The sequence below is a fragment of the Corvus moneduloides genome, chromosome 12 (genome assembly GCF_009650955.1).
Source record: "Corvus moneduloides isolate bCorMon1 chromosome 12, bCorMon1.pri, whole genome shotgun sequence".
Lineage (NCBI taxonomy): Eukaryota > Metazoa > Chordata > Aves > Passeriformes > Corvidae > Corvus > Corvus moneduloides.
The window spans coordinates 13,542,866-13,567,155 of NC_045487.1; the positions used below are offsets into that span (position 1 = coordinate 13,542,866).

The 24,290-nt window shown below is 40.6% G+C and overlaps 1 protein-coding gene across 2 annotated transcripts; it reads left to right on the forward strand.

Annotated features, from left to right (window-relative positions):
* Window positions 1-687: 687 nt before the first annotated feature.
* On the forward strand, window positions 688-19,183 carry N4BP1 (NEDD4 binding protein 1). 2 transcript variants are annotated; one of them, XM_032121732.1, is made up of 7 exons: window positions 688-1,109; window positions 3,527-5,286; window positions 9,728-9,858; window positions 10,247-10,343; window positions 11,592-11,699; window positions 13,174-13,281; window positions 13,438-15,345. In XM_032121732.1, exons 1-7 carry the CDS (start codon window positions 867-869, stop codon window positions 13,457-13,459), a joined length of 2,469 nt encoding a protein of 822 aa, XP_031977623.1. In that variant the 5' UTR covers window positions 688-866; the 3' UTR covers window positions 13,460-15,345. The 2 variants fall into 2 exon arrangements, with proteins under 2 accessions (XP_031977623.1, XP_031977622.1); XM_032121731.1 differs by lacking the exon at window positions 13,438-15,345 and adding an exon at window positions 15,352-19,183 and having other exon boundaries at window positions 701-1,109.
* Window positions 19,184-24,290: the final 5,107 nt, after the last annotated feature.

A 24,290-nucleotide genomic window follows, 5' to 3' on the forward strand; every position in this document is an offset into this window, starting at 1 on the left:
GGCTGCGAGGAGTGCCCGGATCCTGCCGGGACACTCAGACAGGGATGCGGGCAGCCGAGGGGCGGGGAACGACGGGCAGGCGGGGACAGAACGACCGGGAGGCGGGGACAGGGGGCCGGAAGGCGGGGCCGGGAGGCCGAGTTCGGAGCGGTCTGTGTAGTTCCGGGCTCCTCAGCACCAGAGACGGGGAGCTCCTGGAGGAGGCAGCTCGTGGAGCCGGTGCTGCGGAGCGTGACAAAGGTGATCAAGGAACTGGAGCATCTCTCTTACGAGGAAAGGCTGACGGAGCTGGGCCTGTTCAGCCTCGAGAAGAGACGACTGAGAGGGGACCTCATTAATGTGTATAAATATCTAAAGAGGGGGTGCCAAGAGGATGGACCAGACTCTGCTCGGGGCTGAAACTGATGCACAGGAAGTTCCACCTGAATACGAGGAAGAATTTCTGTCCTGGGCAGTGACTGCGCACTGGAACAGATTGCCCAGAGGCGTTGTGCAGTCTCCCTCCCTGGAGATATTCCAGAACTGTCTGGGCGCAATGCTGTGCCGTGTGCTCCGGGACGGCCCTGCCTGGGCACGGGTGGCACAGCTGACCCGCGGTGTCCCCGCCCGCCCTGGGGCCCTGAGGGGGCGGGACGGCGCCGCCCACACTGCGGGGCGCGAGGGGCGGGGCGAGGCCGGGGCGGGGGCGCGGCCGGGGCCGGGGGCGGGGCTGGGCTCCCGGTGCTAACCGCGGCAGCGCGGCTGCGGGCGGGCGCTGCCTGGCGCCGTCGCGGGCTGATGACGCGGGTGGTCGGTGCGGCGGTTCCCGGTGTCGCGGTTCCCGCTGTCGTCGCTCCCGGTGCGATGGGATTGCGCGCCCCGCGCTGATGGCGGCCCGCCGGACACCGCACGGCTCCGCGCCGGGGCCCAGGGTGGATGAGTTCACCGTCCCCGCCGAGAAGAGCCGCCTCCTGGAGCGCAGCCGGGGCCGCATCGAGGGTTTGTTCGAGGTGCGGCTGGCCGTGCTGGGGGCGCAGGCTGACTGGCGGCCGGCGCTGCCGCCGCCCAACGCCAGTGCCAGGATCTGGGTGCAGCTGGCGGGCTGCACGAAGGCCGTGGGCAGCGCCAAGGTACGGGGCCGGGTGCGGGGCCGGGTACGGCCGGGGCCGCGGGTTGGAGGAAGAAAGGGTGGGGAAAAGCCGAGTGCCCCAGGAGGAAACAAGCGGCGCTGCCTTGGCAGGTGGGTGTGTGCCCGGTGCCAGGGAGTCTCCGGCCGTGTTGACATAAGCGTAGGGAATAAAGCGAAACAACTCAGCTGAGAAGTGCAAAGTTCACGGGCACCGCGTTATGAAATAGTCCAGCCCGCAGGTGAGGGGTAACACCGGTGAGGATGGGCCGAGTTTTGTTTTCAAGCGAGATTAAAATGTTTCGCTTTTGTTCGTCCTCCCAAAGTCAAGAATTCCTCGGAGATGTTTGGGCGTTGCCATGTTTTGCCTTACAGATTTCGTTTATTCGGTGGCATTTAGTAGCTCGTTAGCAAAGCTCTCGCTAAAACTTAAAGCAGCTAGTATTTCCTTCATGTAAAAATTGTCGAATCTGAACTTCGCCAGTCTGGAGCACATGGTTCTCTTTTTAACCCAGCTCTAACGCGTTAAGAAAACCATCTATGCGGGTTGTGTCTCAGAGGGGACAACACTTGCTGTGAAGTATCTTCACACGTGTTAAATGTCTTGCACAACTAACCTTTGGGGGGGAGTTCCTCAGCAGTAGTGCTGAAATTTATATTAGTCATAGTGAACTTGGCAAGTACAGCTGTTTGAATCATGTGATGAGAATTTTGGTGTGAGCTGTAGCGAGGCTGAAGGTCTTTTTCAAACCCAGAATCTCGATATGTGGGCGTTGGTCGGTCTGTTTGTTTAACTACGCTTGGATGGTAGTGGGGATCTTGAGCGTGTGTTTTGTGACTGATTTCAGACTTGACAGCACGCTTTCAAAACTTGATTCCTTAACTGTGTCATACACCTGTTCCTTAACGTGTAATGCACTTCCTTACAGTGAGTTGTAAGGAAAATACTGTGAGTGTATAGGGGGTTGAATTACTTGACTCTGAAATTTACTCCGAACCAATTTGCCTGGGCTTAGAGAATCCAGAAACTGTTACAGCTATTCTTCTCTAGGCATCTGCAGTGCATCTTCACTTTTTTCCAGGAAATTAAAGCACAAGAAATAAATAGCACAAGATTTCAGTTTTCTAATCGCTATTTTTCATAACAAGATAAAAAATGTTTTCTAATACTTTAAAGGGTATGAGAAACTTGATTTCTCTTATAGATAGAGCACTTTTCAGACACTGTTTGGAGGAATTATTGAATAGAAAGTGTGAACAATTGAACAATCATCTTTATCTCCCTTTGAAAGGTTTGGTGATAATAATTTGTGTTTTAATTCATCAGTCAGATGTAATGTGTACGTTCTCCTGTGCTGCTTAGTTTAAAAAAAAAGTTCCCAGATTTAGAGCATCCTCTTCACCAGTTACGTTGTTATCTTGTTGCTCTGCAAAAGCAGTCATATGATGACTAAGGCGTGGAGAGTAACCCTGTGGGTTTTGCTGCGGAAGCAGTTTGTACTGATATGCTCCTGAGGCAGCCTGCCTTGATATTCGTGATGATGTAACTCAAGAGGTGATAGGAAGTGGTGTTACATTATTCGTTACCTTGTGTTGGTTCTCAGTTCCATTTAAAGAAGTTTAATGTTTGAGAGTAAATATAGATAATAAAATGTGGTAATCTTGGGATTCTGCAAATACAATGACTGCAGCTTAGAAGGTGGTTTCACTATATTAAAGAATTTTAGGGACCTGAAAGAGGCAGTTTGGGAAAAATAATGCTATCTGAAAGAATAAACAGTATACTCTATTGACAGAGTTTTGTGTTCTTGACACATTTAAAACAAGGTACTATAGTGATTTACCTGTAGTAACTTACAGGTAGCAGAAATAGCAAGTAGATTTTTAATTTTTTTTTTTTTAATCTTTGAAAAACCTGAACTTCAGGAACACTAGAAGTATCTGGAGCTTGGAGTTTTCTCAGTCAGTAACAAAAATATAGGATAGCTGCTGGTGTGATAAAGCTTAGGAAATGTACTTCAGAAATTGTTTTAGAAGTTCAGGCTTATGGACTTGGTAGAACTCTGGTGAAAAGCATTTGTTCCTGAAGAGTTCTCTTTGACCAAAGAATGGGGATGGGAAAATAAATCTCTTTTGATGGTCTGATCTTTTAAACGGTTTGATCTACAAATTAAGTAACCTGTAGCTATCAGGTATAAACAAGAGGAGGTAAAAGAGAGGCTTCTATGAGATCTATTTAAAAATAATTTTAGATATTGGTGTTTTATTTCTATTGTCTTGTTTACTGACAATGTTTACTTTCTCACATTCATTATGCTAAGTTTGCTTTATTTTCTAACCTGTCCATTACTGACCTAATAAAAACTAACTGAATACTTCAGGTTTTCACAACTATTCACTTTGCTCTCCTTCTCCACTTAGGAGTACATCAAGGGACTGTGTGAACCTGAACTAGAAGAAAAGGAGTACTACCCAAAGGACATGCACTGCATCTTTGTTGGTGCACAGAGCCTGTTTCTCAACAGTCTTATTCAGGATACCTGTGCTGATGTAACAGTGCTGGAAATGGGATTGCTCAGTATTAAGGGGGGTGCAGAAGCTGTTGTTATGGCTCAAAGTCATGTGCAGCAGTTCGTGAAGCTTTTTGAAAATAATGAAAGCTTATTAAATGACAATGAATCAGAGATTAAAAAGCAGTTCAGACAATTTGTGGAAGCACATGCAGATAAGTATACAATGGATTTACTGATTTTGCCTAGTGCACTAAAAAGAGAACTCTTAGCTCTCACCCAAGCTGATGCTTCTGAAGGGGAGAGTGATATCATAGATCTCACAGGTTCTGAAAGCCCTCAAGTGCTTGGACAGAATAGCACCTCCAAAGTTGTTTCTGCAAACAGAGATGGAAGGGCAGATGGGGAGGAAGCAAGAAGCAATGCTGGCACACCTGTCACTGAGCTTACAAAGCAAATGGACACTGTGTTCTCTGATACTCCTGAAACAAGGTTTGTTCCTGTAAAGGACCCTCTGTTAGAGGCAGTGGCCTTTAAAGAGAGGCACTCATGTAAAAGAAGGTCTTCTGATGAGGAGGAAAGGCTCCCTAAAAAGCATTTCTCTTTGGAAAATGATCAGCAAGTGAAATCTGCTTTACACAAGAATCCTTCAGATACTGATGCAGTTATTGATCTGGTTTTGGATAGCTGCAGTGAATCAGATGGTTCTACTTACTGTCTTAAAGAAGGTGATGCTCTCACTGAGGAAATGGAATATAAGATTCTTGTGAACTTTTTCAGAACAATGGGATATTCCCAAAATATTGTAGAAAAAGTTATTGGTATCCTGGGACAATCTGTAGAACCACTAATATTGCTAGAAGAAATTGAAAAGGAAAATTTAAAGTTTAAAAAAGAACATGAACAGTCATCTCAAAAGCCTAGAACTATCAATCTTCCTTTAGGAAATAATGTAAGTAATTCACAAAAGCTAGAAGACAGAGGGATTTCTAGGAATAAAAGTCCACTTAAATCTGGTCATACTTCAAAGGAGACAAAAAATGAGTATCACAAAGTAAGAGGTGCTCCAGACACGCAAGTTGGTGCAGAATATAAAATGCATAGATTGGTATACAAATCTGCTTCCCCTCCCAGCAAAAATTCAGTTCTATGCTATAAACAGAGAGATGTTTACGGTCCTGGTAAGAATCACAGCTCAAGGTCAAGCAGTATGGAAACTGATGGTGGGGTAACTTTCAGCACTGTGCAAGCTGGAGCTCTAAAAGATGTTGACTTTGTAGCCAGAGGGAGCTCAGATATGCAGTGTATCTCAAGTAAGAGTAAAACTGCATTTCAGCAACAATCTGCAGGGCCCTCAACTGTACAAAACAGCCACCCTAGTTCTGAGCAGCAGCTGGGACCCTGCAGCTCTGCTCAAGCGAGGCCTCTCCACCAGCGCCTTTCCCAAACCTCACATTGTGACAACCCTGTCCCAGACCAGTTACTGTCTTCACAAAAACATCCTTCGAATCCAGACAGAGATACAGTGGGACCACATCCAGATCATTCAGTTACTGGAGTTCAAAGATTTTTGGACTCTCTGAAGAAGCCATACAGACTGGAGTTGATAAATGAACCTGGAAAACCATATTTAAAACATATAATTATTGATGGAAGCAATGTTGCAATTTCGTAAGTATTGTTCTTTTCAGTTGTCTATTAAGAGTTCAATGAACTTTCAGGTGAAATAGGGGCTAAGAGGTTGCAGTGGCATGTGTAAAGGTTTTGCTGGCTAGGTTTTTGGTGTGCATATACACACAGTTACGCCATTTCAGGGGCAGTTTTGAATCACCTATGTTCAGCTCAATGTAACACTTCAGTCAGAAGTAATCTCAGGGCAAGCTTTGCTCTGTTGCAGTTGGTGTTACGCATGAAATTTAATTTGCTTTGCCAGTGCCTAATAAAGAGGTTAACTTATTGTCAGTTTCCAGGGCTTGGGGTTTTTTTGTGTTCTTAACATCTTGTAGTTTTAAAGTGGAGGTTCTCATTTAATAGTGACATATTTCGCCTCTAACAGCATTGCATATTAGTGCTTGGATCCTGTTATTTTTTGCGTATGTATGTATATTTACCAACTATATATGTGCATTACTGAGGTTCTGATATTTCCTTCATGCACCCTAGTGGATTGCCCTGCACACCAGCTGGGCTGCACACACCCCACGTTGGAATAGGGCATAGTAGCTGGGTGCTATTGGCATATACTCCCAGGAAAGTTTATATAACACCTGGTGCCTTCTAGTCAACCAAATGAAAACTGGTTATGAAATGTAAAGGACAGAGCTGCCTCAAAATAGCAGAATCATCCAGAAATTCAAATGTTCTACTAAATGATCAATGCTTGGGGGTCTGTTGGTTTGATCATGCAGGTATTCTGGAGCTTCCCTCTGGCTAAATAAAGCCTCATTATTTTCTTGCATTTTATAAAGTGAAGATTTGTTTGCAAAATTGCTTTGAATTGTACTCAGTTTTACTTCTCAATACCTTGAGAACTGCTTCCATGCCTATGCTGGCTCAGGGTTCTTTTGACCCCTGAGTTTTGTGGGGTTTGGTTTTTTGATGGGAGTGTGGGTCTTAATGCCTCACCCACATGCTTAGACTAATGCTGTATGGGTTTCTGAATCATTGCTTGCCTCATGTCTTAAGTCTGGAAAACTGCAAAAGCTGTAGAATCTTTTCTTTTGACATGTGCAGCACATTGATCTGTTGTTACCACATTGTCTCAGGGTGCTTGTGGAATGAGAAAAAGCCCAGAGTTTACCCTAGCTTCTAACAAGTATTTTAAAAAATTACCTGGTTTTGTATGCTGAAAACAGGCCTTTGCGGGCAGACTGCAATATCCAGTTGCTGGGTAATTTAAATTGTATTAAAATGTGGAAGGAATTCAGAATGAAAGAATAATTGAATGGAATTATCTTGGTAGAATAGTGTGTGAATGATATGTACTTGTGTTGGTGCATCCAGTCGGAAACATCAGCTGCTCAAACAAGGTGGGAAACGAAGGATAAGCAATAATCCTTTGAAGCCTTGGTAAAGAATTTACCTGAATCATAGCCCAAGTGGATGGGCACCATTGTTCCTGCTCTTTGGGGAAGAACGACCAGGAGTTACCGAGTTGGGTTATGGCCGGGGGGGAAACTTACTGCTGGCCAGTCATCCTGCGGCCTTATAAATACCTGTCCTGAATGAGGCCCTTTGAGCTCTCCTGGGCCTCAGCAGCTGTGCCAGCACCTCCCTCGAGTGGGACACTGCTCAGAGCTCACGAATCCTCACCTTTGTGATACTCAAAGGACTGTTCCTGATGGCAAAGTTCCCACACACCTCTCCACACTTCCTGAGGTGTGACCCTTGCCTGCTAGGAAATGCAAAGGGACTTGGTGTGAGCATTTCAGTGATGCTGAGTGGAATTTGTTGATGAGTACCTTAGGCACAGAGAATTAGGTGTTTACACTGGGTACCTGTATGTGTCTGAATTGATCATGGTATGAATGTTACTGCCTCAAATCTGCATTTTATAGTCATTGTTATATTATAGTCATTGTTGTAACTATAGTGAGCCCTATGGAATTGCTTTGTTAAAGTACTCGATGATTAAGTGCTGCTAAACACTTTTGCACCCTTATCTTTGCATCCATATGCTTTGCACCCTCACCTCCTTCTGCATTCCTGGCTTCTGTGTAAATCATTCCAAATTGATTGTAATTTGATCTTTGTATGCTTTAACCTGTGCAGTAAATAATGGACTTATTCTTCACAGGTTCACAAGAGTGAATGTTGCCTCTGAACTCTGTGAAGCCATATTTTCACAAATCCATGTCAAACCCTGCCTTTGGCAATACCTTTGACAGTGTTTCTTTAAGGAGCCAGACCACTAAATTGCAACAGTATTTACTTTAGTTACAAACCAAAGGGAAAATGTTACATGTCCCAGAAGGCAACCTGCTATTTTGCTGCTTTGTGCTGCTTATGATCATCTTTTGTTTAATTTAGGTAATACCTTTGTAGGGCCTTCACAGGATTTTAAAGAACTGGGACAGGCAAAGCCAGCATTTGCAATGGCATTTGGAGAACAGATGCAGTCTTTGAGATGGATATCTTGAAAAGACCATATTGCTGTGGTGATTTGATGTCCCTTCAGGTGTTTATCTAATTCAGTTAAAGCATTTCATATTTCTTTTAGTTTAACAGTTTTAGCAGTTTATTCATATTATAGTTTACATTAATTCTACATGTTTGGTAAAGTTAAGTTGCTTCTATTTGCACGCTTTTTTAATTTGTAGCAGAGCAGGATTTTGTGATCATTCAGGACAAATCAAGAGCTGCTTTTCAAAGCTTCAAAAAACTTAAAAAACAGTGCACTGTGTAGTTCAGCCAGCTTAGAGCTCTAAAACAGGGCAATGGAAAATCAAAGAAGGCATAAATTTTGACATGAATGTCAAGACCTCTGCATTTCTTGAAGTCCAGTTGAAAACCATTAATTCATTGAAAATATTTAAAAGTTTTCTAATTTAATGAATAGGATACCTAACTTAAATTAGTGGGATGATGACTGTGTTTTAAGTTTATGTCCCAGAAGGTTTACAAAGAGTAACTCTTTGAAAATTGCGTTCCTTTATTTGACTGTTCTATTCCTTTATTTGAGTGTTCTTGACACCAAGAATTCTTAATTTTATTAAGGGCAAGTGTGGCATAGTACTTTTTTTTCCTCTGGAAATTCTGTTAAGTGAGATTTTTTTGCCTTTTATATTTCAGTTGTGGCTTACTCATTTTTCTGCCTTTCTACATAAAGAATTTCTCCCCAGATTCAGAGAACCTTAATAGATTTAAATTTTGATAAACATATTTTTAAAAGAATTTACAAAACTGCAAAAGGATAAATGAATGCTACTAAAGGCTGAGTTTCACTGTAAAATATATTTCCATAGAAATCTATTAAAGACCTTTCTGTTGGGAAGATTTCTTGGTAGGTTAAACTAGCGCTTAAAGATAAGATTCTGTTCAAAACTGACAGGGCTTACTATTAGGGTTATAATATGCACTTGCATTTTAACTGGGAGATTGGTTTAAGAAAGAAATACCACTTGCTCGTTTATTGTTTTAAGTACTTTTAGTGATTTGACATCTAATTCAAAACATAGATTATACACTATTTTGCAGGAAATGCTTTGGCTGCTCATGCTGTCAGTGATCAATCAATGTGTCATTTCTAGGGAATCATATCTTTGTTTTGTCTAAGTGTAGCCTCTATGAAAATGGTGGAGTCTGCTTAGACAGTTAATTATGCCTTTTATTTAATAGGCAGATAGGTTCATTGAGATAATTCAAATTGGGAAGGAATTGAATTAAATAGGCAGATAGGTTCATTGGGATAATTCCAATTGGGAAGGGCCTCACAAGGCCATCAACTCAAATCTTTGTGTCCCTCATTTTAGGTAGTTGCTGATTTTTCTGGAAAGTCACTTAAGGGAGTTGTAAAAACAGATAGTGAGCATCTTATATTTTTAAATGGAGAAGAAAGATTAATGCTAAAATACAAAGTTTTGAAAATCTTTCTTCCAAGAAATTTCATTATTTTGCGTCAGAACAATAGCTCAGACTGTTGAAATTAAGGGAGAGGAGGCCCTGATAGATTATCAGAGAACTGCTCAGATGTAATCCTTGGTAATCAGTTGAACCAAGGGTGTTCTGTTTTGTAGTAGGACTGTATTTGAAACTACCACAATATTGGATTATTATAGTCTTAATCTGTACTCAATACACTTCAGAAGTCATCACTGTTGGCCTCTTTTTTAGAGCTAAACCCGCTTCTGATTTTTCTGCTATTGTTGTGCCCAAGAAACTGAAAGGAGACTGAGCTGTAAAGTTGCAAAGGGATGTATCTGTTCTCTTCTTTCGCTGAAGATCTTTTCCATTTATAAGATTCCTCATCTTGAGCACCTGTCTGCCTTTTCTTTTCCTGAGGCTCTATGTGGGACTTGCAGCTTCACTTTGCAAGGTTTTGTTCCATTTTCTTTGTTTTCATGGTAGTAAACCCTAGTGAATTTAATCTCCCTTCTTTTTCTTTCACCCTCAGTCACGGTCTAAGGAAATTTTTCTCCTGTCGAGGAATTGCAATAGCTGTTGACTACTTTTGGAAACGTGGCCACAGAAATATTACTGTATTCGTTCCACAGTGGAGAACAAGACGTGACCCTTCCATTACAGGTGAGGGATGTTTCTTAACGTTGTCTTAATTAAACCAGCCTGTAACTATTTCTTTGGATACTTCTGTGAAGAATAAATGGAGAAGGAACGCTTCATCAAATGTTAAGCAGGAGCAGTCTGGCTGCTCAGCATGAGTAATTGGGTTTCCATACACAGTGTGAGACCCTGAAATGCTATTTAGGCTAACAGGTGTGCCATCAGTGGAGGCCTTTTTAGGTTAGTTTTTGTTTGCTCTTTAATTTCTCATTTTGACCTCTTCTTCCCCATTTTTACAGTATGAGCAATTCTTCAGGTATCAATATCATTTCTGTAGCTTAATTGGTACAAAAATAGCCCATCTTCTTTGCTAATTATATCTCAGACTAATTGTCAAGTCATGTTTTAACAGAGCAGAATTTCTTAACACAACTCGAGGATGTTGGAATATTGTCTTTAACACCTGCAAGGATGGTCTTAGGAGCAAGAATTGCTGCTCATGATGACAGGTACAGAATATACATAGTTTTAAAGTCTTTTTAAACATCTCACTAGTGGTTGTAAAAGCTTAATATTTCATGAGTGGTTTAATTGCTAGTTCTGCAACCTCTCTAGACAGAGCTATGCATCCAACTTAAGACTGGGCTTTGCATCTGTTACATTATTTCACTGTTGTAGGAAACACTCCTATGTACTCAAGAAAGTAATGGAGAATTAAAAATTTTCGTGGCAATTTAAAAAAAAAAAAAAAAGGCAGTCTGAAGAAATTAATCTTCCAGTAATGTTTTTATGCTTTCCTGGTCATCACTCTATCCCTGAATTGCCTTTTATGCTTGGGCCATAGATCAGCTACTGATCAGATACTATTTAGCTCCATTTTCTTCTTGATGCCATGTTGGCACCCAGACATTGCTGTGTGTTTGGAGCAGTGTATTTGTAACAATGTGTAAGCCAGTGAACTTCCAAGTTAATATGAGCACCAAAGATCAACTTCAAAATATGGGGATCATCTTTCAGTGAGCAAGACACAGAATACTTCGCTGATGTTTTATATACACCCAGTCTTTCATAAGAAATGCTCTGGCAGTGCAGTATTCACAGCTGAGATTACTGTGGAAATAAGTGTTACAATAACATGTTTGCACTTTTAACAAAAGTGTTCACTTTCCTTTAAAAGGACACCATCCATTATCTCGTGGCTAAAATAGTTTCAAATGGCAAAAAACATGTTTTTAGAGAGGTTATAAAAGAAAGCAAGCATGTTTTTTTCTTAATAAATCAGTAGTTACGTTTTGTCATAATTTATTTAACAAAAAGGTTTTTAAGAATTGTTGACAGAGCAAACAACTAACATGCAGAACACAGACATTAATGCTAAGCAAAAAAGTGTATGGAAATGAGTTTGTGTTGGATTGTGTAATAAATACTGTACTGTTCCATAAACCAAGCTATTTACCTCTGCAAATATTTAGATCATGGGTTTGGGGGGGTTTGCTTGTGTGGGTTTGTTTGGTTGTTTTTTTTAATGGGGAAGAAAACCTCCCATGAAGACTCTGCTGCACGAAATAAATGCATGCTACCGAAAATGTTGTTCTAAGTTTAAGGTGGATAAAAATAGAGTAATTTCCTAGTAATCAAGGTGCTTGTTTTCATGGAAATAGATTACTTTTGAATGATGAAATGTTTAGTTTTCTAGATCTTTGGATTGTTTCCAGCAAAACAAACTATCTTAGTGATCTTTGAAATTAATTTTACAGGTTTTTATTACACCTTGCTGTTAAAACTGGAGGTGTTATTGTGACTAATGATAACTTCAGAGAATTTGTGACAGAATCATTTGCCTGGAGAGAAATTATTCAAAAGAGGTAATTATTGAATTTCTGTGAAATCATAAAAGGATGTCTGTCGCTGCAGTTGTAGGTACTCTACCTACATGTGGGATTTCACTATTTTTATTTAATCTGTCATGCAATTCTGATAGATCCAAATGATTCAATGTGGTGATTTATGTCCTTACAGCCATGTGTTGAGTAGTCTAATATCCCTACTATTCATATATTCTGTCATGTATGTCTGTAATTGCTCACATAAACAGGAGCTGGGTGTAACAGCACACCTGTGTCACTTCTGAAGGTTGGTGTTGGATCTTGTTAGAGCAGTCCACTTTCACAGCCTCTCTTGTTTGAAAGCCTATTTTTTTCAAGGAGACACGGTAGCTGATGAGGATGTAGAGTGTCACTTTTAATTGTTCAGAATCAATCACTCCTTACTCAAGTGGGACAGATTGGCACAGCTAAACAAAATGAACACTTGCAGCATATCCATGTAGCCATTTCCCTGCAATTGTTGTTCTTTGGGTTTAGATGAGTTCACTTAGTTATCAGATATCTCTGCTTCATCTTGTGGAATTTGTTTCTTGTTACTTTTTGTTTCTGTGTTAGTTCGTTGGGATTTTTTTTCTCTTTCAGGTAAATCAGGTTATTTTACTGTTAAGGTGTGATCTTCTGTTAGTGAAATTTCCCACTAATCCCTCAATCTCCCTAACGTCTTCTGAGGATACATCTGTTACAGTGGCTAAGATCAGTATAGGTCTAATGAAATAAGTAACTAGGAACTTGCCCTGGGTTCTCACAATATAGCTGGAAGACCATGGAGTTGATGCTGGCTAATCATGTAGGCTTTACATTATTTCTTGAATGAATTCTACCCAAGTGAGGTTCTGTTCTCCAGAATTTTAGCAAGAATACTTGGCATGTAATCTCTAGTCTGTGGTTTTTTTAAGAGCTTGTGTTAACATCTGCTATTAGTTTTACTTCTGTACCAAATCTATTCCTGGCAGACAAATTTCAGTTGAACCGTTTTTTTTTTCAATGCAGATTTCTACCTGTCCCAAAACAATTCCAGAAAAAAAGCTTTGTGTCTTAACTGTAAACATTTAATGCTGTATTTGCTAGTTGTGTAGCTTTCTGCTAACAGGCATTTGAGCTACATGACTGAAGATCCTTGCAAGGAGGGGGAGTTAGAACAACCAAAAAAAATCTCTAATCACCCAGAAAATTCCACTGTGGTCTGGTTGCAAAATTTCTGTCGTAAAAGAGTTGCTGTCAAAAAAAAAAAAAAAAAGAGCAAAGCTTCCTGTTCTGCAGTGTAATAGGAAGAGTTCACAGCTCCTATTGAATTATTTTGACAAGAAATGCTGGTTGTATCTCAGTTGGGTTTACTAATTAATCTTCAGGGACTCCTGATGTGGTGTCTGCTCTAAGGAAATTCATCCTGTGCTACAAAGGTGAAGGACAGCAAGGGTGTAATACCTTGTTATTTAAAAGAACTCTCTTGCAGGTTGCTCCAGTACACTTTTGCTGGTGACATATTTATGGTTCCTGATGATCCTTTGGGAAGAAATGGACCCAGATTAGATGACTTCCTTCGAAGTGAAGGCTGTTCTAGGTATAAACACTGTTTTCCCTTTTGTTTGACGCAGTTATTTCACATTTGAAATAAACTGTTCTCCTGGTCCACTCATACGCCTGTAAAGCACAGTAAAGTAGGAACACTGTAGCATGAAGCAGTTTAACAAAAAACCTGTTTCTCCTGTTACTTCAGTTCATTCAGAAACTGCTGGTAACATCTGCCTCTAATCAAGATCTCTGAGAACTAAGATAAGTAAGACAAAAGCTTCTTCTGAGATTTGACTGTGGTGGCTTTCATGCACGGGTGTGCTAACAGCACCCAGAGGTGCCAGAGATGTGGGTATGTGTTGTTAATTACACTGATGTTGTCTAAGACACCTTGGCTGGTCACTTATCATAGTGGGACAATAGGTGCTACAAACACTGCACTCAGGTTTTTTTGTTGAAGGGGAGACACTTCACTTCATGGCTGAGGGTACCTTACTGTTGTCAGAACAATTTTTGAGGCATTGTAATGAAATCCATTCGTATTTGAGTAATAGTTGTAAATATTAATAAACATATATTGTTCATTTAAGATTAATGTACTTTTTAAATGTGCACATATTCAAAGTATGAATTTGCATGAATTGCCAAGATTTGAGAATTAGTTTGCTCTTTTGCACAATCTGCTGTTCTTTCACCAGTTTAGGAATTAGAAAGGCTAATAATTCTGAGGAGTATTCAGAGGGCTTTCAAAAACAAGTGAGGTAACTTAAAAATTTGCAATAGAAAAGGCAAGCTATACTTAAGGATTAATACAAAGACTAAGCAAGAATCTCATCTATTGGAAACATTTGAGGAAAGTGGAACATTTATATACCACAGATTACAAGCTGCTTTGAAAATAAGTGTGTTGACATTAAAAAAGCAAGTGCAGTGCTAGAACTCCAGAAGGAAATGCTAAGTATTCAAGCTCTAGTACAAAACCTTTGAGATGTTATTTGGAACACTGTGTTTTACCTGCCTGTGTCTGAGATAAATATAATGAAAACAGAGTGTTCTGAGAGGTAGGTGAGTGTGATTGTAGAAGTGGAGAGAGTCTTTCGAGAAGACCACAGAAGAGTTTGGTTTCTTATCTGTAAACTTGGAACTGGAATTAGGCTTTGGTGTTTGGTTTGGGTTTGGGGGTTTTTTTGGCGGTGGGGGGTGGTGTGGTAAGACAGAGAAAAACTGCCAGTGCAAAGAGTTATTTTGTTTCTTCACTGTGACTTTTCTACATGAGTTAAATAATGCAGAAAGCATAATTGGCACCAGGAGCAAGATCAGAAACATGAAGGATCTTCAGCAATTACAAAACCTTTCCACGCTGAGTAATGGGAGGTGTCATAACTCAAATGCTTTTAAAATAGAGCTCTGTAATTTAGATACTGTTTCCCTTGGTGGTAGGGGAAACTAGACTGTAACATGAGTTCCACTTCACATTTCTCTGGTATCTGCTGGCATCTGAAGTAGACTGAGCTTTAAATTTTGTAGTGCTAGCACTGTATAGAGTAGCAACAATTTTTTAAAGTCTGAAATGAAATCTCAATATTTATGGAAAAGTATTCCAATCCTGAGACTGCTAAAACAACTTCATTGCCCTATTAAGGATATCATACAAAGGAAACAAGGTCCTGGTCTCAATAGGAGCAGAGCTCACTCAAGAGCAAAAGTAGATGAGGACTAGTCTTGTGAAGCAATCTTGGAAGCCCCTTTGGTCTGTCAGTATTTTCACATGTTCCATGTCAGTGTACATGTGTTCAATGTATTTTTTTATCTGTACCTTCATAAAATAGGCTTTGACTGTGGCTGTAATCTGCCAAGTAAAGTACTCACAGCATATTGAGGCTATTCCTGAATGATATTAATGTTGTTAGTTATTCCAGATTCAGACTGAGAACTGTTACACCTCTGGTTTTGTTTCACTTTGAAAGAATGCTCATCATTTGATTCGAGTCAGTAACCAGCTGAGCACCAGGGAAGTTTAAGTTATACACATTTTTCTTCTCTCTCTCTTGTACAGAGAGAGCTACAGCTAGCATCTCCTTTAGCTTAATTTAATAAAAAGTTTTATTTTGTTCCACAGAGATTCTTGGTCAACACAAAAGGCTTTACAGAGCAGTGGACAATATTCTTCTGAGACCAGTAGCAGTCAACAGCCTGGAGGCAAAGTGCACGATTCATCCCCATGGCTTCCATGGGAAGAAAACACAGAGCCTCGTCCAGCAATTCCACCACAGAGATCTGCCTCAGAAACAGTCCAGCTAAGAGAAGCCCTGATTAAAATTTTTCCTGACTATGATCAAAGACAGAAGATTGATCAAATACTAGCTAATCATCCATTCATGAGAGATCTTAATGCACTGTCTGCCATGGTGCTTGACTGAATGCTATACACAGCTTTTATATCACAACTGCTCTGACTAATGATTATCAATGTGAAGAAAAATGTTGCTCTTTTATGTTACTTTATGAATATTAAAACCCCAATTTTATTTGTATAAACAAAGATATTTTTGTGTATATTCTGTTGCTAATAGATGCCAGGTTTTGGTAAATTAAAAACTACTGCTACTAAAGATTTGTAGTAATATTTTCTATGAAAAAAAACAAAACCAAATCTTCTGCTTAACTTGAATTGCTTATTAAAGCAGTAGCAGTACTCCCTTTTGAGTAGTGTGTTAGTACTGTTTACAAAACCCTTTTCCTGGAAGGCAGAATTCCTGTCAGTTGGAGACCCGTGTGTGGGAGCAGCTGCCAGCAGGTGGCGGCCATGGGCCCGTGAGAATCCCCTGGAAGGGCGTGAAAATCCATTTGCTCTTTTAGGCTGCAAATGCTGTGCAGAGTAGTTAGAAGAGAAAGTATAAATTCACAGCTCTCATCGGGAGAAAGTGTTTTGAATGCTTTAAAAGATCTGAAACCTACACTGGTGTTTAAATTGGAAATTATCTTGACCATCAGTACTCCTTCAGAATAGTTTTAATATCTTTAACAATTGCACTGACACCTGTTTTTGTCTTTGCCTTGCCTGTTCTAAGTGTGAATGGTGTGGTGTTAACAGAATGTGATGCTGTCTATAGAAATGGCTGGTTTGTGCAGAGATACAGCTGCAGTCAGCTCTACCCCTTTAGATCTGTTCTGGGATCTACCCCAAAAGTGAGGGGTGAGAAAAGGAAGATAATTTATGAAAGCTGACCAATAGGACCACTTTCAAGAGCAGAGCAAAGTTAAGAGTGCTGTTTTTCTGTATCTCTGTACATACTTAAGTCTGTTATTCCTTCCTTTTTAACCAGTCTCTGGTGCCAAGTGTTCACATGAGTGAAATCAAATTGGACTGTAAAAAAAATGTGGGTTCAACTTCTAATATACTGAGCCTTACCCTAAAGCATGAATGGCTTTCTCTCCAGTTCCATGGGCTCTGAAATCACTCTTTGCTTAAATGCAAAAGAGCTGAAATATGCTGAGGAACTGGGGTTTTTGAAAGACTGTCTTTTTGCATGGTCCTTTCACATGTTTTATGAAGTCAGAAACAGAAGGAAAAGTCTTGCTCTTCCCTTAACACAAGTAACCTGAAAGAGAATTGTAGCAAGAACAAAAAGCCTTTTAATATGTTTCTACATTCAAACAGACAAATCTTAATTATTTTTTATTCTGTATAACTGTGTGGGAAATTTGCTAGTGGGGGGGCAGAGTCCTTCTGACCAGCACATGTTTGCCAAGAAGTGGTTCTTACCTATGCAATGTTATGTAATCTCCAAGTTCCAACCCCATAAAAACTTAGGCAGGCTCCTAAAGCCTGTTATCCCCAACTGCAGTTGGTATCATTTTAATAAATAGTAAGAGAAAAAATCACCAGCTCCCTCGCACTGCCTGGGGCCTGTGTGCATGTGTGAACATGGGCCTTGAAGAACTTGTCTTCCTTAGGTATATCCCTAGTTGCATATGTTGTTTTCACTTTTTAGGTGCTTATGTGGGGTATAAATATATTGTAATCTTTGTTTCATAGGATCATAGAAAGTGCTGAGTCGGAAGGGATCCACAAGGATCATCAAGTCCAATTCCTGGCTCTGCACAGAACACTTCAACAATCCCACCCCATCTCTGAGAGTATTGTCCAAACACTTCTCGAGCTCTGTCAGGCTTGGGGCTGGGCCCACTTCCCTGGGGAGGCTGTTCGGTGCCCAACCACCCTCTGGGTGAAGAACCTTTTCCTGAACTAACCTGAATCCCCCCAACTCAGCTTCAAGTCTCAAGTCCTGTCACAAGAGCAAAGAGATTGGTACTCTTTCTTCTTTCTCTATTTCATTCTCCAGAGTCTGTTTCTGAAGCATGTCTCGTGCTATTCAACCTTTGGTTGCTGAAAAACAGGCCTAGAAGCAGTGTTTTGAGTGGAAAATAACAGGGACTTTCCCTTATGTGTGAGTGATTTGGCATTCCCCTCGCCTTCCCTTTAAAGGGGTAAAGTCCTCAGACTGATTCCTGGTGTGAGGCCAAGTGCAGGATATCTGTGACGAATGCAACAGTTAACTGTTGAAAGGAGTTTTTCTCTTACATTTTGAGGGCATTTAATGTAAACAGTGTTATTGCAGTTGTAAACAAGCAAAGCTCAGATGAGTCCCAGTAGTCGGTGCTAGTGCTGCTGTTTTCCTTCCTGTTTCAGTGCCATATTAGGGTAGCTTGTGTTTTGGAAGAGCATTTCTGAACCAGAGAGAGTGCCTGTGAAAGTTCCATGGCAAACAATGACTCACACAGCGTCTTTCTAATGCTGGCAGTGTTTCCTTCTGTTTTGCAAGCTTGCAGGCTGTGTTTGATATGAATGCCTTTCTTGCTAGAATTTTGTGTAGCTGTATCAAATGCTATTTTTAGATCTGGGCCTGGTTTATATTCGAGATGGCTCTGTTTTATTGGGAAGGTTGTATCTCTGCTATAATTCATGTATAAGACCTGTTATTTTCATAAATGCAGTTTAGAATAATAATGACTTTGCAGATTCCAAGACCTAATCTGCTGTCTGATATTTGGAGGAGTCTGGTTATATAAGTAGGTGTTTCTCTGATGTGTTCAGTTTCTTTTTTATCACAGAATGGAAACCCAAGTGCCTTACAACAGTGTAATTCATGGTGTTCAGACTATTCCGAGTGTCCCTGACTGCTACTGTTTGTGCTCAATTTTGTACATAAATCTACCAATTTTGTATATGTTGGTTTGTAGCTCTGGGAATACAGTGGAAATACGGCAGTGCTCAAGAAGATGGTGTAGACAATTGATGACTTTTAAAAATCAGATGGATTTTAGATTTGTACATTTTTTACCTGTGTATTTTATGCATTTGTTTAGAATGTGATTCCATTGTACTGTTCAAACTCCGCTGAACTGTGTATGACAATCCCAAGTTTTTGCTGTCTGCCTTGTGGCTTGCTAAGTTCTGTCAGATTACATTATATAATTTTAAATGGCTAATTCAAAGGAAGCATTTTTTAAGAAATTGGGTTTGAATGCATTGGATCCCCTTTTCAGTCTCCACTTAAGTATTTTTAACTGTTTCAGGAATTATATTTTAAGAGTACATAAGAGAACTAAAATATTACATATTTTTAATTAAATGGAAACAACAGTCCAAAGACATCAGAGTTCTGCTGAAATATATCAATTTTTATTTCATTATCATTTGTCACTAAATATAGGAATAATTTTGATTCAAATCCGAAGTCATGTATGATTTTTCTCCCTGGTTGTTGAATGAGCATGTGATATTCAAGATATTGAGTCTTAGTATTGTTAATTTTAAGATAAAACTTTGCTGAGCTAAATATTAAGAGTCTATTCATCAAAAATAAAAGGCTGGCTTGCATGTGTTTGATATACAAACACACACACTCTCCCTTCTTAGAAAGAACGTTAAAGGTGAATCCAAACTCGGTTTGCGCTTCGGTTGTCTAATTTTTTGGGATTGTGTGGATGGTCCAGGTCCGGGCAGGGTCCCCGCGGTGACAGGAGGTGGCGCCGCCGGCCGCGCCCCGCCCGGGTGCGCGATGGGCCCGGCCCGAGCGTGCTCCGGCCCTGGCTGAGGGCACAGCTTCGCTCGGGTTTGTCCTCCCGCTGTTTTATTGGTGTCCTCACTGCTGTGTGGTAGGTTCCGTTTGCTTCCCGGCTCAGGGACTTTCCGTTGGTTTGCTGGCAGTTTATGTTTGATCGGCAAGTGCAATTGGTGGTAATATATTTACCCTTGATATGAGTTCCTTGAATTCAGAACTGCGGCTGAAAGTCTGCTGTGTGAACAATTCTGATCTCCAGGAGTGAACAGTTCTGATCTCCAGGAGTTAAGATATCGGCGCACGAGAAATTATGTTCTAAAAACAAATAAATAAGATAAATTCGGATGTTCAGAGGTTTTATTAAAAATCAGAGAAGGCATCACAGAGCCTCCCATCAGTGCATGAGGGCAGAGCTGGCTGCCGAGCACTTGGTGAGGGGCAAAGCAGGATGCAAGGACAGAGGCAGGACCAGCCCTTTCACTGGGGCAGTGACCTGGGAGCACACAGCACTGAACGATACTGAAACCACTCGCAGGGTGACTCCTTTTCTGTGAGGAGCATTTCTGCAACCTGAATCCAAACACACCCAGCTCAATGGTGTGTTTTGCAGAGAAGGAAGTTGGGAATATCTAAAAGGCAGAGCATGAATGTCTGGGAATATTTTCTGTGAGGAGAAGGAGGAGGTACATTGTGATTTATAAATACTTTGTGTGGGAGATCTTCACAGCAGAGGGCCTTGAATTAAAAGAGGCACATCAGAGTCTTTTGCCAGATCTACTGGCGGAACACCAAGAATATGGATAAGGGCATTCTTGACATTCTGAAGTGAAGGGGCATTAAAATAGTAATATTTGGCATTCATTGGGAATAAATTAATGTTTTCTGTCACAGTTGTAGCTATCCAAGGATTCTCTACATTAGGAAAAGAAGAACTTGCCATATTTTAACTTTTAACCAAATTTTTATGCTCTTGGCCTGTAAGTCTATCAGCTGCTCATACCTAATCTAAAGAGAAATTTCCTGAGCTGAATGTAACTTATTGTGAAACATATAGTATCAACACACAGCTTCCCAATGTTCAAACTTGTTTTCCTTCCAGACTTGAGCCAGGAACAGACTTTTGGGTAAATGAATAAGGAGGTAGCACTAGAAATGAAACAGTTTAAGACAATGCTAGGCTGATCATGAAATTAATTTGCAGAGTCTATATCAATTCACTGTGTGCACATGATTATTTTTGTTTAAACCATTCAATGCATTAATTTTGACTAAAAATTATTTAGGGCTCTGATTCATAAGCAGTAGACGTTGTAGTGGCCTAAAATGTTATTGGGGGTGATTGCAGGAGATTCATTGCAGCTGCCCTTGCTGGATGCTCTGTGCTGGTTTCTCTGTTGTCACAGCTGGCACAGTGGTTTAAACTCTTGTAGGTCACGAGTCTGAGCCCTCAGTTCTCTGCTGTCAACAAAAATGCAGAGAAGATAAAGATATAGTAGCTGGATTGTTATCCTTTGTTTTATAGCATCCATCAAAGCCCTACTTTGTAAATGGAAATCAAATTAAGCTTTCCAATATTACAGCAGCTATGAGTCTTCCAAATGATGATGGATTGAAATAATTCATGCAAAAGCCCAGGATATCTCATCTATCCCATCTGGTGGGTTTAGTCTCAGGGCCTTTCAGAGACATTATTCAAATGTTTCTGGTAGGAGGTGAATGTAATTGCTGCTTGAGGAGCTATTTGAGAAGGGAGCTTATAATTTCTTTTAATATAATATTTAATTATATACAAATAATAAAGCAGCTTAAATAACTTTGTAATGTTTCTGTAAAAATATTATAACCTTTTCTTTCTTTCCTCACTGATGGGCTCTTGCTTGTCTTTTATTTGTCTCATAATGCACCAATGGTGAGTGATGCATAGTGAAAAGGATTTAATGGGAGTCTGCCTTAAATTGTGAATATCTGTCCACTGGTTAATCAGTGCTGCAGGAGTGGAGACAGAAATAGAGTGTGTTCTTTTTTCCCCTATCTAAAGTATATGTGACACCTTCTTGTTACTAGGGCTCCTGTTTAGCTGTGGTGGTTATGGATTAAATACTAGTGCTGCATGCACATATTGTCTTCCTCCTATAAAGTAAGGAGTAGCTTTACTTTGAAAAAGTTTCATTAGCATGATCTCCCCTAATGCTGTAAACATACAGAAACACAGGCAAGATGAATTTCCCTAAATTAAAGAGGGCAGGCTGGTGGGCAAGAAGCAGCCTTGTTTGGTATCAAACAGGAGAGGCTGCGTGCTGTTCTGACACAATAAAGTCAATGGTCCTGCACCCTGCTATGAAAGTGGGGTTCTTTCTAAGTATGAAAAATAGAAGTTATGGACATTGGTTTCCAGTTTCTTGCTGGGTGAAACAAGCACAAATCTGTCCATTAGAATCTTGTTTCAGGCTATCTCACGGTTAGTGAATGCAGGAGGGCTGATCAGATATCGGTGTGTAGAAGGGTACGGAATATGATCAGCTACATTCAGAGCCTCTGAAACACACTGGGTGGGTGTAGGGAGCAAGTTCAATATCATGAGTAAAAAACTGACAGTCTATTTGAAAACTGTGTTTATATTTCAAAAAAGACTCTGTGAGTTATAACAACTTACTAAAGTACCACAGGCAGTGTTACTGCATCACTCTGTGCAGACTCCAATTGTGGAAAGGGCTGGGTATTGAGTCATATCCTACTGTAAAGTAGAAGTTCAACAGACTTAAAATTTTACACTTTCTAACATTCGATCTGAATTAAGAGCCTTTCTGAGAGTTCTGTATTCTACTAAGTGATTTGACACTCTAGGCTACTGAACAGTCTTGGAAATAGGTGCACATTTTCTGTTAGGTGTATCTTGGAGGAAATAAGATATATGTATATATACATGTGTGTGTGTATATGGCACACACTGTCATGGCTGCAGTGTGTTCTCCTGTGTTCCCCTTTCAACCAGGTTGCTATATTGAAGACATCTGTGATACCCCACTCCCCGTGGACTCTCAAAGCAAGGCTCTGCAGGACAAGGTCGTTCAGCTCCCAGGTGAACAGAATATATACTGGAATGATGGGTAACTGATATTATGGAAACACCTGACAGACCCACCTGAATTAAGCTTCTGCTATGCCACATGATCTGCAAATCCAGAGTGAAAGAGAGTCATGTTTTGGGCTTTTTTCTTGGTTTAACAGAGCAGGTTTTGTTCAAGAAGATACTCAGAGCTTTACAAGGCACTTAGGGGCCTAAAGATACAGAAAGGAGCTCTGTGGCATTTTCAGAAATGCATAGGTACATAAATACTTCTGAAAGACCACAGTGCTTCAGGTAAAGTGTGGCTTCAGCACTTAAGCACTTACATTTTTGAAAAGCCCATATTTTGTCTTCATAGAATATCACTAAAATGTGATACCGCCAGAAAGGAAATCAGATGTAGATTTGCAGTGGGAGGTAAAGGTATTTTAGGTCCCATGCCATTAGCACCATCTGGAGCAGTGTGTCATATGCCACAGGAAATGCACAACTGCAGCCACGTGCTGTGCAGCATTTCCACGTAAACTGCCCCAAAGGTGGCTACAGTTTGTTCCAAGATCTATGGAACTCTGAGAGTGGGGAAAACCGTGAAACTGTGGACTTGCTAAGCTGGGTGCAGTTCCAGTTCTGATCACTGTTAAACTGCTTCCATGAAGATGGAAAAGATCTCAGGAGAGAAGCTCAAAGCTGGAGGTATAAACATGAAGCTGTTGCACTGAAGCAGCTGCATGGGAACGAGCACTCAGAATTTTGGAGTATGTGGGGAAGGCTGCACTGGTCTCATTACAATTGTTGGTGCAGGCAGAGATTGTGTTTAGAGGGTTCATCATGTGTTTGGTGCTTAAATAAATGAGCCCCTAAGAAAGTTGTGAGTCCTGAGATACCGAGCATCAGGACCAGTAGTTGTCACTTGCTGGCATTAAAGGTGGTGGGTTCAGGATCTTGTTACAGAGGCCGACCTTGAAATGCTTTCATAGGAACTTCAGTGTGCATCTAAGTGTCTGTTTTTGTCCAAACCTGGCACAGGATGATACTTTTCCAAAGCAGAAAGAGCATTTCCATCTGAAGTATGCCAGAGCCATTCCGAATGTCTTTGGCACATTAAATGTATTGATGCTTTGATCACACATTAATGTGAAGTCAGAATCCCCTTGGCCTGAAAGGGAGCTCATCAAGAAGCTCTATCTCCCTCTCCCTCATGAGCTTTTCTTTTGCTGGTGGTTTCCAGGCTCATAGTTCATCCTCCACCATAACTCTTGCACCTGCTGTTCAATACAAAAGTTAGCATAATAAATGTTTATGTTGCTTACTTGAAACATTTGTATGCAAGCAGGTTTTTTGGTGAGGGGTTTTGTTGTTGGGGGTTTTTTTGATGAGGCTTTTTTGTTGTTGTTGTTTTTTTTTTTGTAAATATATCATAGAAGGGTTAGGGTTGGAAGGGCCACAAAGATCATCCACCTCCAGCCCCCTGCCGTGGATGGGAACTCCTTCCACTAGAATAAGCCGTTGTGGGTTTAAAATACAGAAGTAGCAAGCAACGGAATGCTTGCATAAAAGTGAGGGAACAGTCATGGTGATTTGGTGTGACCGACAATGCTGTTAATCTGCTTGGCCTGTCAGTTGGGAGGTAAGCTCCTTTCAAGTGTTTGTCTCCTTAGGAATTCCCCTCTGCTTAACCAGTGATAAAGAGATGATGGTCCATTTAACCATAAAGGCTTCTCTACCAGCTGCCTCTATATTTATTAGCACAGATTCTATAACATGAGAATAATTTATAGTACAATGCCATATCTGATTACAGAAGTGTTTTGTGATATTTTCTGTTTCTTGTGAGTTGTTTAATATGAGGTAGCCATACAGAAATGTTTGGGTGTGTGAAGTTAGTGAGGCATTTAATTAAAGTTGCAAGAGCCAATGCACTCA

What these genes read in the sequence shown, in the direction of transcription:
- N4BP1 (XM_032121731.1), top strand. Translation starts at nt 867, where the DNA reads ATGGCGGCCCGCCGGACACCGCACGGCTCCGCGCCGGGGCCCAGGGTG. An exon ending in AGGCCGTGGGCAGCGCCAAG is followed by an intron (nt 1,110 to 3,526) that starts GTACGGGGCCGG and finishes TTCTCCACTTAG; the next exon opens with GAGTACATCAAGGGACTGTG. An exon ending in AGAGAAATTATTCAAAAGAG is followed by an intron (nt 11,700 to 13,173) that starts GTAATTATTGAA and finishes ACTCTCTTGCAG; the next exon opens with GTTGCTCCAGTACACTTTTG.